This window comes from Schistocerca piceifrons, chromosome X, assembly GCF_021461385.2.
Source record: "Schistocerca piceifrons isolate TAMUIC-IGC-003096 chromosome X, iqSchPice1.1, whole genome shotgun sequence".
NCBI lineage: Eukaryota > Metazoa > Arthropoda > Insecta > Orthoptera > Acrididae > Schistocerca > Schistocerca piceifrons.
In genome coordinates this window covers 810450317-810467175 of record NC_060149.1, presented here as the reverse complement: position 1 = coordinate 810467175, position 16859 = coordinate 810450317, and the positions used below count along the sequence as shown (strand labels likewise).

Sequence of the window (16859 nt, the reverse complement as noted above, 5' to 3'; positions counted from 1 at the left end):
AGATTTGTTGTTTTTGTATTACATTCTGATGCTTTCTTGAAATCTAAGAAGTGAGAGGCATTCATATTACTGATGATAAATGGCCTCATTTGCTGTATCATGTCTTTTACATTCTCTGGAACAATACATTTGGTAACTCACGAATAAACATTTTGTTCAGTTATGGTGTAGGTTAGCAATAAATAATGATACTTACCTCCCGAGCTGGACAAGCTTTTGCAGGAATACATTTATTACGTGAACTTCTGTATTCGTTCCCTCCATTTTTCAGATTTTCCTCATTGCTGCCACAGTACCTTCTCCTTTAATTCGTCATTTCTTTCCACTCCAGCTGTTGTAAATGTCTGCTGCCTCCACCATTTTATCTAACACAGCAGTAAGTTTATGCAGAGCCTTTCATATGTTAAAAGCAGTAGCTGTTAAACTGTATGCCATCTGTTGATTATATTTGCTACTACATTTTCATTTGTGGCAATTTGGGCCTTTTATACATTACTGGGCTTGTCATGTAGCTCCTATTTCACACAAAAATTTACAGTTTCACATTTTGACACTTGAGCCTTTTTTATTTCAAGCCTTCAGTTTGCCCCATAGTCTGTACTGTCTGCATGTCTGCATTTGCTCACCCCCGTTTTAGTGTCTCACCCCAATGACCCTTCTTAGTGGATCCTTCAGTGACCAGCTAGAGTTTTAGCTGCTTAGATGTTATCTCACTTTTAACTCTCCTGCAAAAGCTATTGTCATGCATATTTTCAAATATGGTGACATTTTTCATTTAACATCTTCCTCTGTCATTTTCCTGTGGATCAAGTGACTGATAACCAAGTAGTTTCGTCCCTTTAAACCCTTAATAATAATAATAATAATAATAATAATAATAATAATAATAATAATCCATTATTGTCAACAACAACAAAAACAACAAGCATTAGTAACTGCCAACAAGAAACTGAATACGTGATTCCATTACATGGATGATAAGTTTGTGTTGTGGAGACATGGCTAGGTCATTTTCATGTACACTCTTTGACATAAAACTCGATCGGCGGCCGGCCGCTTCAGAGGCTAAGTGCGCGCCAATCGCGACATGGGACAAATAAACTGGCCAACTCGCTAATTCTCTTAAGTCCGGTTATCTGCACAATCTGGCAACACTGTAGACTGTGGCACTTCCTGGAGGAAAACTTATCCCATGATAGAGAAACCATAGGCTGATTATGCCTGTGGTCTAGCGGTAGTGTCCGTTGTTTCTGTTCACAATGTCAGTGGATCGGGAGCAGCTGGCATGAAATATTTTTATAGCCTCTTCTGTCTGAATGCTGAATATGTGAATGTAATGGTAGCACAGATTCAATCTATTTCGCTTTCTGACACACCGATATCAAAATTTTATCCAGTAACCATTTTGCTGCATATTTCCAGCAGACTGTCCTCCTCTGGACGCCGTATGCGGCAATGCTCCAGGATCCATTTGCTGGCTACAGGCAACTGCCGTGGTGACAGCAGTGGCGATGCACTCCCCCGTTCTTTATCAAAAGCACCTGCTACCGCTCATCGCTCTTGATGATTTAAAATGCTTTATTATTAAATGTTGCTCCACAGAAAATTTCTACGATTTCCATTCACGCTCAAAAGCAACAGAGACTGACGCTGTGATTAGTAGGTGGGCATTATATTACATTAATCGGCAAGAGTTGAGTATGGCCCGAAATTAATTTTATAGACTGGGACGAAATTAAACCACTTCACTACAATCGACGAATTTATAAATGCTTCATACCTCGTTTCTTTTTTTTCCATTTATATGGTTCACGGTCATATTTTACGAAGAAAATCCGGGTTTCCACAATGCTTAACATTAAGCGTTAAACACAATGAATATTAACTCAGTTTAGTCTCCATTGTTAACACTTCTGCTACTGCAGAAGCAACTCGTAATTATTATGTATATTAAATGCATTGCACATGTGAGTGAACAGTAACTACTGTTTCAGAGAAACTATCAACGAAAACTTAAATTCCCTGTGCAAAATACGATTACGCAGAGTCGTGTACAGTTCTCCAGTCACCTGGGCAGCTATGAATTTGGAAGTTTTCAACATAAAAAAAAAAACCTTGCAGGGCATCTTAGCAGCTAAAATTTTGATAGGGTCATTATTTTGATGTCTTCTTCCTGTATAAAAAATTTCATGGCATGTTTCAACATGTCAGATTGGACCATTCCCATTTCTGTGCTACTCAAAAAACCATTTGGTGACTAACATCCAAGACCTATTAGTGGACCACCTCATCGACAGTAAAACAGTTACATTCTTCTAGATACTGAGCCATGTCAGTATTCCAGGAAATGGACTCGCTGGCAAATTAGCATAAGAAGTAACCTCAAGAGATGAACTTGAACTTAGAGTACTGGGCACAGACTTATGGTTGCAGTTGTGACATCACTTTTCGAAAACCCTGGATATGGGATTGCAGGCTACGATAACCTTCAACAAGTTGAGAGTAATCACAGATGTGGCTTGTGACATCCAGAGCAGGTAGTTGCAGTTTCTTGATGTCCTGTACTCTTCTCTCAAAATAGTGATACCTTCCCAGGTGTCAATTTCACCCAAGCTTCTCCTGGTTTTAACTCCATGAGGTTTAGGTTTGTATAACCATAGCCACTGTACTTTGGATATGTTTAGATTTGTTGTTTTTGTATTACATTCTGATGCTTTCTTGAAATCTAAGAAGTGAGAGGCATTCATATTACTGATGATAAATGGCCTCATTTGCTGTATCATGTCTTTTACATTCTCTGGAACAATACATTTGGTAACTCACGAATAAACATTTTGTTCAGTTATGGTGTAGGTTAGCAATAAATAATGATACTTACCTCCCGAGCTGGACAAGCTTTTGCAGGAATACATTTATTACGTGAACTTCTGTATTCGTTCCCTCCATTTTTCAGATTTTCCTCATTGCTGCCACAGTACCTTCTCCTTTAATTCGTCATTTCTTTCCACTCCAGCTGTTGTAAATGTCTGCTGCCTCCACCATTTTATCTAACACAGCAGTAAGTTTATGCAGAGCCTTTCATATGTTAAAAGCAGTAGCTGTTAAACTGTATGCCATCTGTTGATTATATTTGTTACTACATTTTCATTTGTGGCAATTTGGGCCTTTTATACATTACTGGGCTTGTCATGTAGCTCCTATTTCACACAAAAATTTACAGTTTCACATTTTGACACTTGAGCCTTTTTTATTTCAAGCCTTCAGTTTGCCCCATAGTCTGTACTGTCTGCATGTCTGCATTTGCTCACCCCCGTTTTAGTGTCTCACCCCAATGACCCTTCTTAGTGGATCCTTCAGTGACCAGCTAGAGTTTTAGCTGCTTAGATGTTATCTCACTTTTAACTCTCCTGCAAAAGCTATTGTCATGCATATTTTCAAATATGGTGACATTTTTCATTTAACATCTTCCTCTGTCATTTTCCTGTGGATCAAGTGACTGATAACCAAGTAGTTTCGTCCCTTTAAACCCTTAATAATAATAATAATAATAATAATAATAATAATAATAATAATAATAATAATCCATTATCGTCAACAACAACAAAAACAACAAGCATTAGTAACTGCCAACAAGAAACTGAATACGTGATTCCATTACATGGATGATAAGTTTGTGTTGTGGAGACATGGCTAGGTCATTTTCATGTACACTCTTTGACATAAAACTCGATCGGCGGCCGGCCGCTTCAGAGGCTAAGTGCGCGCCAATCGCGACATGGGACAAATAAACTGGCCAACTCGCTAATTCTCTTAAGTCCGGTTATCTGCACAATCTGGCAACACTGTAGACTGTGGCACTTCCTGGAGGAAAACTTATCCCATGATAGAGAAACCATAGGCTGATTATGCCTGTGGTCTAGCGGTAGTGTCCGTTGTTTCTGTTCACAATGTCAGTGGATCGGGAGCAGCTGGCATGAAATATTTTTATAGCCTCTTCTGTCTGAATGCTGAATATGTGAATGTAATGGTAGCACAGATTCAATCTATTTCGCTTTCTGACACACCGATATCAAAATTTTATCCAGTAACCATTTTGCTGCATATTTCCAGCAGACTGTCCTCCTCTGGACGCCGTATGCGGCAATGCTCCAGGATCCATTTGCTGGCTACAGGCAACTGCCGTGGTGACAGCAGTGGCGATGCACTCCCCCGTTCTTTATCAAAAGCACCTGCTACCGCTCATCGCTCTTGATGATTTAAAATGCTTTATTATTAAATGTTGCTCCACAGAAAATTTCTACGATTTCCATTCACGCTCAAAAGCAACAGAGACTGACACTGTGATTAGTAGGTGGGCATTATATTACATTAATCGGCAAGAGTTGAGTATGGCCCGAAATTAATTTTATAGACTGGGACGAAATTAAACCACTTCACTACAATCGACGAATTTATAAATGCTTCATACCTCGTTTCTTTTCCTTTCAAAGTCAACTATTTGTGCAACTTTTGGTCAATGTTCGGATGTTTTCGTCAAGCCAGAGTGAGTGTCCTTTGTGTAAAGTGTATTACAGTTCTTGTTTCATTCCTTATGGTAAGTCTGTGCGATAAACTGTGTGAATACCTTGCAATGTATGCTCTGTAGCTGGGCAGGAACACTGCACATTTGGAGTTCCATGTATGGATTCATGTTGATCGAAAGTGATAGTTAAGATCATCAGATTTAAACCGGAAAAATTTATCGTTTTGGAGGTTTCAGAGAGTGGAAAGGGAGGAACGATATTAATCAACATGTGCACTTCATAAACAACCTCCAGACATGTTAGACCTATATGACGAACAAAGCTCAAATTTATATCGTTGACAGTCGGTTTGAATCTTTTCAGGATCTATTTTACAGTGAAGCACCTTGGCATTTGGAAAGCAGACATCCATGGTATTAACATAATTTAGTAAGTCGAAATCGGACGAAGATTGATGTTTAAAGGCATTCTTCAGATTTCGTTCAAGGAATTTTTACTAGTAACTCCATTAATTAAAATGGAAAATAAAAGGTTGTATTTGGTGGCTTCCACCGATATTGGAACTGCTATGTCATATAGTATGAGCACGGCAACCGACAAGGGAACCTCTGAGCTAACGACACACTGGCAGCAACAGGTGGACTATGGTCGCTGCGATGTTGCCTGAGCCTCAAAACGCAACCTTAAACACACAAACAGGTGTTACTTATGTGAAGAACGCCGTTCTTGGAGTCCAGAAATTAAATATACTTTCATAGTGTCTCATCTTACAGTGGATTATATCGTATGAGTCTTCGATGTGGAAAACGAATGTCAAGTGAATTTAGCGAGGTAATGCCGACCTACACCCGGAAGAAAATGCACTATCACAGTGTTGACAAATACTTGCTACGTTGCTGCCAACTCTCAGCTCTGTAGCGAAATGCTTGTCGTGATTGTCCAATATGGTTCTTCAGAGTGGAGACGTGCGCGCACGTTTGGTTTTTATGCGGCGTTCTCCCCTTACAGTTTCTGACGTTGCCTTCTAGGCTATGTATACATTTGAGACATTCAATTATCATTAATTCAGAATGATACAAATTTCAACTTCCGGCATGGAAGAAAGCTGTTGACGCCGACATTATATCATTTCAACGTAGGGAAAGCAAAACGGATGATTCAGTGTTTCTCATTCAGCATAAAGCATGTGAGATAATTTTCCGTAACATTATAATCATCTAAAAATACAAACGAAGTAAAAATACATCGGAAGCTCATTTGAATTGAACATAATGCAAGATATCAAACGCTTTGCACCTCGATGTCGAATGTGTCCACGTGCAATCTTTTGCTGCAACATATAGAACGTCATGATTACCACGAGAATGAAGAAATATGTTGGTAGGGGTGGAAGAAAGAAGACACGCAGTCAACAAATATTCGATTGCTCATGGCATTAATTTCATTTGAGATGTAAGTAGTAAAGCAGGATATTTCTTTCATTAACACGAAAGATATGCCGCACATATTGATAACGAGGAAGTCTGTCTCTTCATAGTTTCCTTCTTGAAATCTGTATGCTCTATTACATACTAAGTAGCCTGATCATTGTTTCAGTAATGTTACCCTCTTGTTTGACCCCGTAACGATGAACAGATTCCAAATGCATGTCTCTGCATGAAAGTAGTAGTTCGAATCCTTCCTGCGTTGTTTTCTGAGTTATATTGCTTGGAATTCCTGAAGCAGATCACTGTGCCTCCCCCCCTCTTGGGTTAGGTCTCAAAACAAAACCGCTTTTTATCCAATGGCATAATTCATTCAGACAGCATCAGCACAAGACTATCAAACAAAGCCTTCCATTTACTGTTGCAATACTCTAACCAGCAGCTGACCCAAGGGTAACCCACGGTCATGGTCCGAAATTCGCAGCTCTCTGCTACTGTGGCAAAGTCCGTCCTGCACTTTTGATTCCGCAGCACCATTTTATCTGGTAACACTGTGTAGTTGCAGAGTTGCGCCAGCATGTCTGTCCTCACACTGTCAACTTTATGTATCTCACTTCTCCTGTAGCGTTGATCAAAAATGGTTCAAATGGCTCTGAGCACTATGGGACTTAACATCTGAGGTCATCAGTCACCTAGAACTTAGAACTACTTAAACCTAACTAACCTAAGTACAACACACCCAGCCATGCCCGAGGCAGGGTTCGAACCTGCGACCGTAGCGGTCGCGCGGTTCCCAGACTGTAGCGCCTAGAACCGCTCGGCCACTCTGGTCGGCCGATAGAGAAATAATTCCTTCATTTATTTAGGAATGGTTCAAAATGGAAGGTGTAATTTTACTATTATAAAAACTAGCCTGGATTGAGTTGATTAGTTCCAATTTTTGAATACATTACAGCCCAATAATCAATAAAAATGGAATAAAATAGGAATGTAACGTCTGGAAATTAGTAAGTGAGGACGTCCTTTGTCTACATATATGCTTCGAATATAGGGTATTAAAAACAAGTAGTCCATATTTCGAGAGCTGATAGGATGGACAGAAACAAGACAAACATATCCAGTAAACAAGAGCAATCAGTCTGGAATGAATATCTTAAGAGCAATGAGCATTTCTTCACCTTTACCACTGTGAAACACATCTGTTGTTCTACTTAAAACACTTCTCTTGTACTGAAGAAGTGCGTGTAGCTCTTACAATATGCACTTTGTCTTGTTTTAGTCCATACTGCCGACTCACAAAGTATGGAATACCACTTTCCTTAACACCGTGTGTATATGTATTACAGAAGCAATGCAAACAACGGAACAGTTAACATTAACAGTTAAATTCAATTGTGAAAAGATACACTGCATCACATTTGTTAACAATTTCGTAATAGTTCCATATTTTGAAACAAAATGAACAACATTTTGCAGGTATTATCCGAAAATCGAGAAAATAACAACACTGGAATGTAAGAGCGTTGCCGCATACGGTGTCCAGAGGAGGACAGTCTGCAGGAAATCTGCAGCAAAATGGTTACTGGATAAAATTTTGATATCGGTGTGTCAGAAAGCAAAATAGATTGAATCTGCGCTGCCATTACATTCACGTCTTCAGCATTCGGACAGAAGAGGCTATAAAAATATTTCATGCCAGCTGCTCCCGATCCACTGACATATTCAATAGAAACAACAGACGCCACCGCTAGACCACAGGCGTAATCAGCCTATGGTTTCTCTATCATGGGATAAGTTTTCCTCCAGGAAGTGCCGCAGTCTACAGTGTTGCCAGATTGTGCAGATAACCGGACTTAGAAAATTAGCGAGTTGGCCAGTTTATTTGTCCCATGTTGCGATCGGCGTGGACTTAGCCTCTGAAGCGGCCGGCCGCCAGTCGAGTTTTATGTCAAAGAGTGTACATCTCAGTGAGATTAATCCAAAGATTCAGTTCAGTGTGGAGGAGCAGATGGCATACAGCAAATTACATTTCCATGATGTGCTAATCTTCAAGAAAGATAATGGTAGCTTTGGCCACATGGTATATTGCTGCACACAGGTGTGACCTACACAGAGATTCAAGTCGCCACCCACAGCAGATGGGAGGTGTTATCAAAACATTAGGTGGCATCCAGGTACATATGTGAACCAGAGCTGCTAGATGTGGAGTTGGAATATCTGACCAATGTGCTGCTGGGATAAAAAGAGCATTAAAACAGACACAACAAGATCATAATGATGTACAGGTGTCTGCAGAGCCTTTGGTTTTCCTGCTGTTCATTAAAAACATAACTGACCACATACAAGATGCTGATGATATATATCATCACTGTAATCTTCAAACTCACTTGACAGATACAGGAACACCTAATGTTGGCCAGGGATGCTTGCAAACCACTGTAATAAGCAGGAATTTATGGGATACTGTGTAGTTGTAGATACATGTTTGTGGATACTACTAAAAAAATGGTCAAAAAATAACAGGAAGACCACAAGGGCAATTATAGGTGGGGAGAAATTGACAGATTAGCTGTTGCAGAACATGCTTTGCAGCCAGAAGACCAGTGGGTTCAATTTGATAAGATTTAGGTCCTGACAGTCAAAAGCAGATACTATAAAAAGCTACACAGGGAGGTCATAGAGATTACCGAACACTTAAGTAACTTTAATCTGAATGAGGAGGGTTTGACACTACACAGTATCTGGATCCCAGTGCTGGAGAAATGGGTACCAGTCTTCCACCATGGGGTGACAGCAATACTGGATGACAACAACTGACCGTGGCTAACTGCACTCAAGTTTTCAAAGCATGTGATGCCATGCCTTGGTGCTGTACACAAGGAAACAGTGTGTGCGTCAGACCTTCAAAAAAGCTAAAACTCTTCTTGGAGTTGTCATCTGCAGGCAGGGACAAACATTGTGTTTCAAGAAGAAATTCATCTGGCTACAGGTAATATCCCAGAATATTTTAATAAATCTGAGCTCACAACTTATCACAGGACTGAGCATTTTGAAGAAATATGCAGATCTATGTGGGGCTGAGGTCTTCACAAGTAAGCCCTGTTTTAACTTATTAAGTAATAACAGATAAGTATTGATTTGAAAAGAAACTGGAACCTGATGTCATGTGTGTAGTAAAGGGGTGCTTTCATTTAAGGGAGTGTCTGTGAGTAGAATAATCTATGTGTGTGTCAGTACAAAAAACTTGTAGTGACTGATTACTTAGACTCCACATTAGACTCCATTTGTATAGTGGTGGATTTTTTTGAGGTTAAGGTTGTTAATTTGTTAATTATCATGTAGATGCACATGAATAAGGCATTTGCAGACTATTGTGAAAAGGATAGATTGCTACTCACCATATAGAGGATGTTTTGAGCTGCAGACAGACACTACAAAAAGACTATTTAACATGTTAAATTGTGATCAGAAAGCTAATGTGTTTTAGTAGTCATTTCGTTGTGCCCGTCTGTGATTTAACATATCCAACTACACTCCTGGAAATGGAAAAAAGAACACATTGACACCGGTGTGTCAGACCCACCATACTTGCTACGGACACTGCGAGAGGGCTGTACAAGCAATGATCACACGCACGGCACAGCGGACACACCAGGAACCGCGGTGTTGGCCGTTGAATGGCGCTAGCTGCGCAGCATTTGTGCACCGCCGCCGTCAGTGTCAGCCAGTTTGCCGTGGCATACGGAGCTCCATCGCAGTCTTTAACACTGGTAGCATGCCGCGACAGCGTGGACGTGAACCGTATGTGCAGTTGACGGACTTTGAGCGAGGGCGTATAGTGGGCATGCAGGAGGCCGGGTGGACGTACCGCCGAATTGCTCAACACGTGGGGCGTGAGGTCTCCACAGTACATCGATGTTGTCGCCAGTGGTCGGCGGAAGGTGCACGTGCCCGTCGACCTGGGACCGGACCGCAGCGACGCACGGATGGACGCCAAAACCATAGGATCCTACGCAGTGCCGTAGGGGACCGCACCGCCACTTCCCAGCAAATTAGGGACACTGTTGCTCCTGGGGTATCGGCGAGGACCATTCGCAACCGTCTCCATGAAGCTGGGCTACGGTCCCGCACACCGTTAGTCCGTCTTCCGCTCACGCCCCAACATCGTGCAGCCCGCTTCCAGTGGTGTCGCGACAGGCGTGAATAGAGGGACGAATGGAGACGTGTCGTCTTCAGCGATGAGAGTCGCTTCTGCCTTGGTGCCAATGATGGTCGTATGCGTGTTTGGCGCCGTGCAGGTGAGCGCCACAATCAGGACTGCATACGACCGAGGCACACAGGGCCAACACCCGGCATCATGGTGTGGGGAGCGATCTCCTACACTGGCCGTACACCACTGGTGATCGTCGAGGGGACACTGAATAGTGCACGGTAATCCAAACCGTCATCGGACCCATCGTTCTACCATTCCTAGACCGGCAAGGGAACTTGCTGTTCCAACAGGACAATGCACGTCCGCATGTATCCCGTGCCACCCAACGTGCTCTAGAAGGTGTAAGTCAACTACCCTGGCCAGCAAGATCTCCGGATCTGTCCCCCATTGAGCATGTTTGGGACTGGATGAAGCGTCGTCTCACGCGGTCTGCACGTCCAGCACGAACGCTGGTCCAACTGAGGCGCCAGGTGGAAATGGCATGGCAAGCCGTTCCACAGGACTACATCCAGCATCTCTACGATCGTCTCCATGGGAGAATAGCAGCCTGCATTGCTGCGAAAGGTGGATATACACTGTACTAGTGCCGACATTGTGCATGCTCTGTTGCCTGTGTCTATGTGCCTGTGGTTCTGTCAGTGTGATCATGTGATGTATCTGACCCCAGGAATGTGTCAATAAAGTTTCCCCTTCCTGGGACAATGAATTCACGGTGTTCTTATTTCAATTTCCAGGAGTGTATTTCCAACCAATAGCTCAAAACATAGTATTAATACTAGGAATAAGAACAATCTACATAATGACCTAAAATCACTTGTCTTTTCCAAAAAGGATCCAATATTCAGCAACACACATTTTCAATAAATTGCCAGCAACCATTAAGAAATTGGTATCAGATAAAGCACAATTTAGAGTTTGAAAGACTTTTTGATAGGCAACTCCTTCCTCTCTATAGAAGGATATCTTTATGAGGACTGTTAGACTAGCTTAAGTAAAAATGTCTGTTAAATTTCAGTTTTGACAGCACTTGGTTACAACAGACAAGATTAGGTATTTTGTGTATAGTAAATTTATTAAAAGTTGCATTACTAGGTTTCATTCTCACATTGCATTAATTCTGTAAATATTAGCTGTTCCAGTTTGCTGTAATGTATTCACATATTTTGACAATCTCCTGACAAATCATTAGGGAAGTGAGTATTATATTTAAATGTTTTATATTTTTTTGTATTATACTTTCTGACTTGTTCTACATCCACGAGAATCCTCTAATTTCTGTGTCTATGGAACGGAAACTGAATCTAATCTAAACTAATATCCTGTGTGACGAGTAGCAATCCCTCCTTTCGTGATATTCTTGTTATTCCTTCCTGCATTTTCTGTTGTTGCATTTGCAGAATAATACCGAGCGAGGTGGCGCAGTGGTTAGACACTGGACTCGCATTCGGGAGGACGACGGTTCAATCCCGCGTCCGGCCATCCTGATTAAGGTTTTCCGTGATTTCCCTAAATCACTCCAGGCAAATGCCGGGATGGTTCCTCTGAAAGGGCACGGCTGACTTCCTTCCCCATCCTTCCCTAATTCGATGAGACCGATGACCACGCTGTCTGGTCTCCTTACCCAAACAACCACCCAACCACCACCACCGCAGAATAATAATAAATAAAGAGATTTGGTATGCCAGCTGTAGGAATGTAAACAGATTTATAAACAGATTCTAACACACATTTATTTTCACAAAGAAAAGACATTTTGGACCATGACTGTTAAGCTCAGTTACTCTTTCCAAATCAGTCTTGCAAAATAATTGTCTTTGCACCACTACTAATGAAATAATAATTAAAATCTCCCAGGGTATTTTTTACTTATAGTTACTAAGAAGCAAACAGAACATTGGTATAACAGAAATGCATCAGTGTTTGTCATTACCAGGTGGTGTGTTCGGTAAGCAGGTGATGAGGACTTGAGAAGCTGCATACTTGGGACAAGAACATGTTAGCAGGCAACAGGTTTGTGGTCAGTGGCATGTTTGCTTGTGGTCCAGGCAGGAATGAACTTCCAGCATTAGCGGCCTCCAAGCTGTCCCATCAAGGCTAGTATTGAAGTATTTATCGTGAAGTTTAGCAGTGAAGTGTCTGCTGTCTCTACTCTGTAGTCTTGGACTAAAGCTCTACCCTAGGACAATCTCTCTTCTAGTGTTCCCCAAAGGTTTGTATGGGCTTGTCCATGTATTTGATTGACCAACTGATGTTTTTCTATTCACCAATAGAATTATTTTAAAAACAACTTTCATAGATGTTGTATTCTGCCCTCTGCATTCTACACAAAAAGGCCACACATGCTCACCAAGAATGTCTTTCTCAGAAGATATTCTTTCATTATATCAAGTTGTGCATTCTCAGCTACCTGCCAAAGAACCAAATCCTGTGATTATGTCCTTTTGTCATCTTTACATTTGAAAATCAGTGCTTTTCTTTTTGCAAATGTCTGCTTTTGCTCCAACCCCTAACAGTAGAGCTGACACACACACACACACACACACACACACACACACACACACAGTTGTGGTCTAGGCTCAGACGATGATTTAGTTTGTCGGAAAGCTTGGGAATGTTATCAGTTTTGTTCGTATCCCTCTTGATGACTCAACGCCTTGACCGTATGGCGAGTTTTACCTTCAGGATGTATTTATGCTGCCACATCAATGCTCGCCGGCATTGGGTTGCAATGATGATAAAAAAAAAAAAAAAATACTGAACCTTAACTGCACGTATTGCTGCTTGCCATGGTTATCACCACATGATTATGTCAAACTGGTTTGTGTTTCACACTGTGACCATCACTACGTCTCATAAAGCGTTAAGCCGTGCTCGGCTGTTCCACGATTACTCTGGCAGTGCTGTGTTTCACTGTTTCTCATCACACCGACTCTTGGAAAGTGTACGTCTACATCTCAGTCTACACCTAAACACCACAAACGACTGTGACGTGCATGGCATTGGACCATATATAAGGAATGGAGCATGGGAAAAATGACTTCTTAAATATCATTATGCAAGCTGTAATTAGATTAATCATACCTTCACGAACAGTGTGAGATCAATAGGTAAGGAGCTGTAGTAACTCCTAAATTCTTCATTTAATAGTGATACTTGAAATGTTGTAAGTGCTCTTTTGATAGATAGTTTTTATGCCTCAGGTTTTTATGCATTTTGATGTTGATTTCTCATTATCAAACATGGGACCAGTGTTACTGCTCTTCATTATTTATTTTCAATCTCTGCCAATAGTCTTATTTGGTATGGATCCCACACACTTGAGCTATATTTAGGATGGGTCACATGAGTGTTTTATAGGCAGTCTCCTTTGTAGATTGACTGTTTTCCCAGCATCGTACAAATGAAATCACTATATGAGGACAGTAATGTTTTGAGATTTACAAGTGATGATTTTAAAGAGGCACACATTTCGGCCATTTGTGGATGGAAAGCTATCTGGGACCAAAGGCATATGGATCATCATAACCGCTTCATTAGCTGTAATAATGTTTGGAAATTTGTTCCTCTGTTTCTCCTTACTTGTTGTTTTCTTTTTTTCATTAGAATATCAGCACAAAAATTTACATGTGTCAGATGGAGTATATGAAGTAGATGTGGATAAGAATGGACAAAATACTACCTGAGGAGGGGTAGGTTTATGAATTTCTCTTATACAGGAATGGTGTTAATAATTTTGGGATTGAATCTTCATATCTAAAACTATTCTGGCTCAATAATAATTCAAATAAACTGGAAAATATGTTGAGACATTCATAACTGTCTGAAAAAGTGATCTGGATAATTTTTGAATTGTTGTTAGAACTTCTGAAGTAACTGCTCGCTACTGTGGATGGTCTGCATTTAGAGTGCATCCATACCCCTTCTTTTTTCTCATTTCAATGACCACATTTTTGGCGTGAATGAACCACTACTGTTCTCATTAGATGATTCATAGAGCATGGTTTTTTGCTTCACACACTTCATGTAATCCACTCAACAAATAACATGAATTGCTGCAGGGTAAAGCTTCCCAGTGCGAAGCGAGATGCCTGTGTGACTATTGAGCAGTGATGTTACAATGGTGAGGCTTAAGTGTAAATGTAACAGGGCTCTCAGCAGCAGTGAGATGTGATGTTCCAGCAGCAAGCTGCCACCATAAAAGTAACTTGACTCCTTTCATTATTTGTATTCCACTAAGGAGTTTACATTACCATATCACATTTTTATATTTACATTTATTCAAACCTTCATATTTAAATTCATTCCCACCTTCTAATTCATTTTATTGCTATTTCTCTGTGATTTTCTCAATTTCTTGATACTTTCTATTAACACAAAACAATACAAACATTCTGGCATTGTGTTCTATTCTATTGGCCATTTAATCATTAACAAATTTTATCATATTCTGAGATGGATCATTCCTATACTGGCACTGTCTCTGTCAGACTTTATACTTTGTCTGGAATTGCTTGTTTTGTCTCTGCACATCTCTCTTTTACAGTGACCATTGTGGTCATCATTGCGGACAAATCTTCATGTACCATTATGTTTGCCTTGGAGTGCATAAGCCAGAAAATGTAACATTATAGCATTGCACCAATCTTGACCAGACATCTTTAAGTCTAGATGACCTGCAAGAATGAGTAAGTTTGAGGCATTAGGTGGCCAAAGTCAGCCTTGAATGTGCTTCATACTTTCCATGAAATATTTTAAGTGTTACAGCTGTTTGCATGAAATGTTCCAGTTTGTTCCTGAGGACTTCTCCTTAAAATCTTGGTACACTGTATTATTTGTGAGACTGCCAACCGTGTGTATTATTCACTGTCTAAAATTGCCAAATTACCATCATCCTCTATTCCTCATTGATTCCTTCAGTAAAAAAAATATGCCTAGAGACCTCTTAGGAACACTTTTGGATTGACATTTCTGTTACACCTGTATCTCGGCAGAAGCATTTCGGCTGCTGACGTGTGAAGAAGTGTGTACCTATTTTCAAGACTGTGTTTACCGTTTGTTCAGAATACTATCTTTTATCACAGATGTCTCCTGTTTCTGGCTTCTGATCACCTTATTTCATGCTTTATTAATTAGTGCAAAAGCATTGTTCAGTTGACTTACATTGGCTGCAGTTTGCATATTTATATCACTTGCTTCTGTCATCACCCTCTACCCTTTTCAACTCCCAAGATGTGCTCACTTTCTCATCATTGGATTTGCTTTATTCCGAACATGCCTTTTGGAAGCTGGTGGTGGTGGTGGTGGTGGTGGTGGTGGTGGTGGTGGTTGTTGTTGTTGTTTCCAGAATGAAGACTGGTTTGCTTCAGTCCTCCATGCTAGTCTGTAATGTCCAACCCATGTGCTTCGCCCTGACAACATATTTCCTCATGTATAAATTGCGTACTTTCATGCATTCTATAATTTTGGTGCAGTTATGGTATCATGGTGATCAAGATGAAATTGATCATGCTTGGTTGTATGACCTGTAATTGATATTATTCTTAAATCATGAGGATGGTGTGTTCTTGACCTAAACTGGTAGTTTAATAAAGAAGGGTCATACAATTATTGTCATATCATGATTTTCTAAAACATTTGTGTTCGTTTCTGTGCAACAATGATAATTATTAGGTTAATTACAAAGTCTCCAAAATAGTGTTTTCTTTTTATATGTACTATTCTAATATGGATGATGATAAGAAAAGTTATGATTATTGTTGTTGTCTGTCAAATACTGGATTTGTAATTACTTATATCATTCCACATGTCAGCAACAAAATCTCAGCATATATCCACAGAATATGTACAAACTTTAATAGTAATTTTTTGTGGTTTATGAAAATTGCCCAAAATTTGCCCATTTTGTGTCCAGAATTGCAGAGGAATGTTGATGAACCAATGGTGTTGAGTGTTGTTGGAAACAAAATTGATCTGTCAGATGGGAGGAAGGTATCTAAAGAAGAGGCCTCAGCATATGCAGAGTCTATAGGTGCACGGTACTTTGAGTCATCTGCTTTACAGGATGAAGGTAATATTTTGTAAAATTTTCACTACATTAAATTACTTGTAATCCAAATAATTATAAATAAGTTGCCCAAATTTATTTAAATATCTTAATTTACAGTAATCATTCTTGAAATTGGCAATGCTTTCTTATATTCTATTAATTGTAATACATGATTCTTCTAATTTTTAAAATTTTTGTGCAATAATGTACGAAAAGTAAAAAACTGCAGTTTTAAATTTTCTAGATCAAAATGTGAGTTGCATGTTGAAAAATATACATGTTGAGAATTTTCCACAAATTTCTATTTGTCCCTTCAAAATTTCACAATAAAATTTTAATAAAATATTTCATAGTCACATAAGACATTCCTGAAAATTTTGATTTGCATAAAAAGAATATACACTGCTACCCACCATCTGCTGCTGAGAACACACATTAAAGAATCTTAAGTTTGTTAAGTTTGTAAAATAACTCATAAATATTAATATTGCTAATCAAATTGTTTAAACTATCAACTACATTGCTTCAAAGGGAAGTGAGGGAGGACAGTGACATATGGTACAATATGTAGTTAATTGTTCATGGATTGCTTTCTTAGCTTTTTAATGCCCCATGGCAGAGTCTCTCTCAATGCATACACAGAATTTATAATG

At 39.9% G+C, this 16859-nt stretch overlaps 1 protein-coding gene across 1 annotated transcript in view; it reads left to right on the top strand.

The window, feature by feature from the left end:
- Positions 1-16859, top strand: part of LOC124723093 (ras-related protein Rab-31) — a 74361-nt gene that overhangs the window by 54676 nt on the left and 2826 nt on the right. Inside the window, exon 4 of the mRNA XM_047248271.1 lies at positions 16072-16227. Within this exon, the coding sequence (XP_047104227.1) occupies positions 16072-16227 (156 nt within the window). The remainder of the gene's footprint in view (positions 1-16071; positions 16228-16859) is intronic.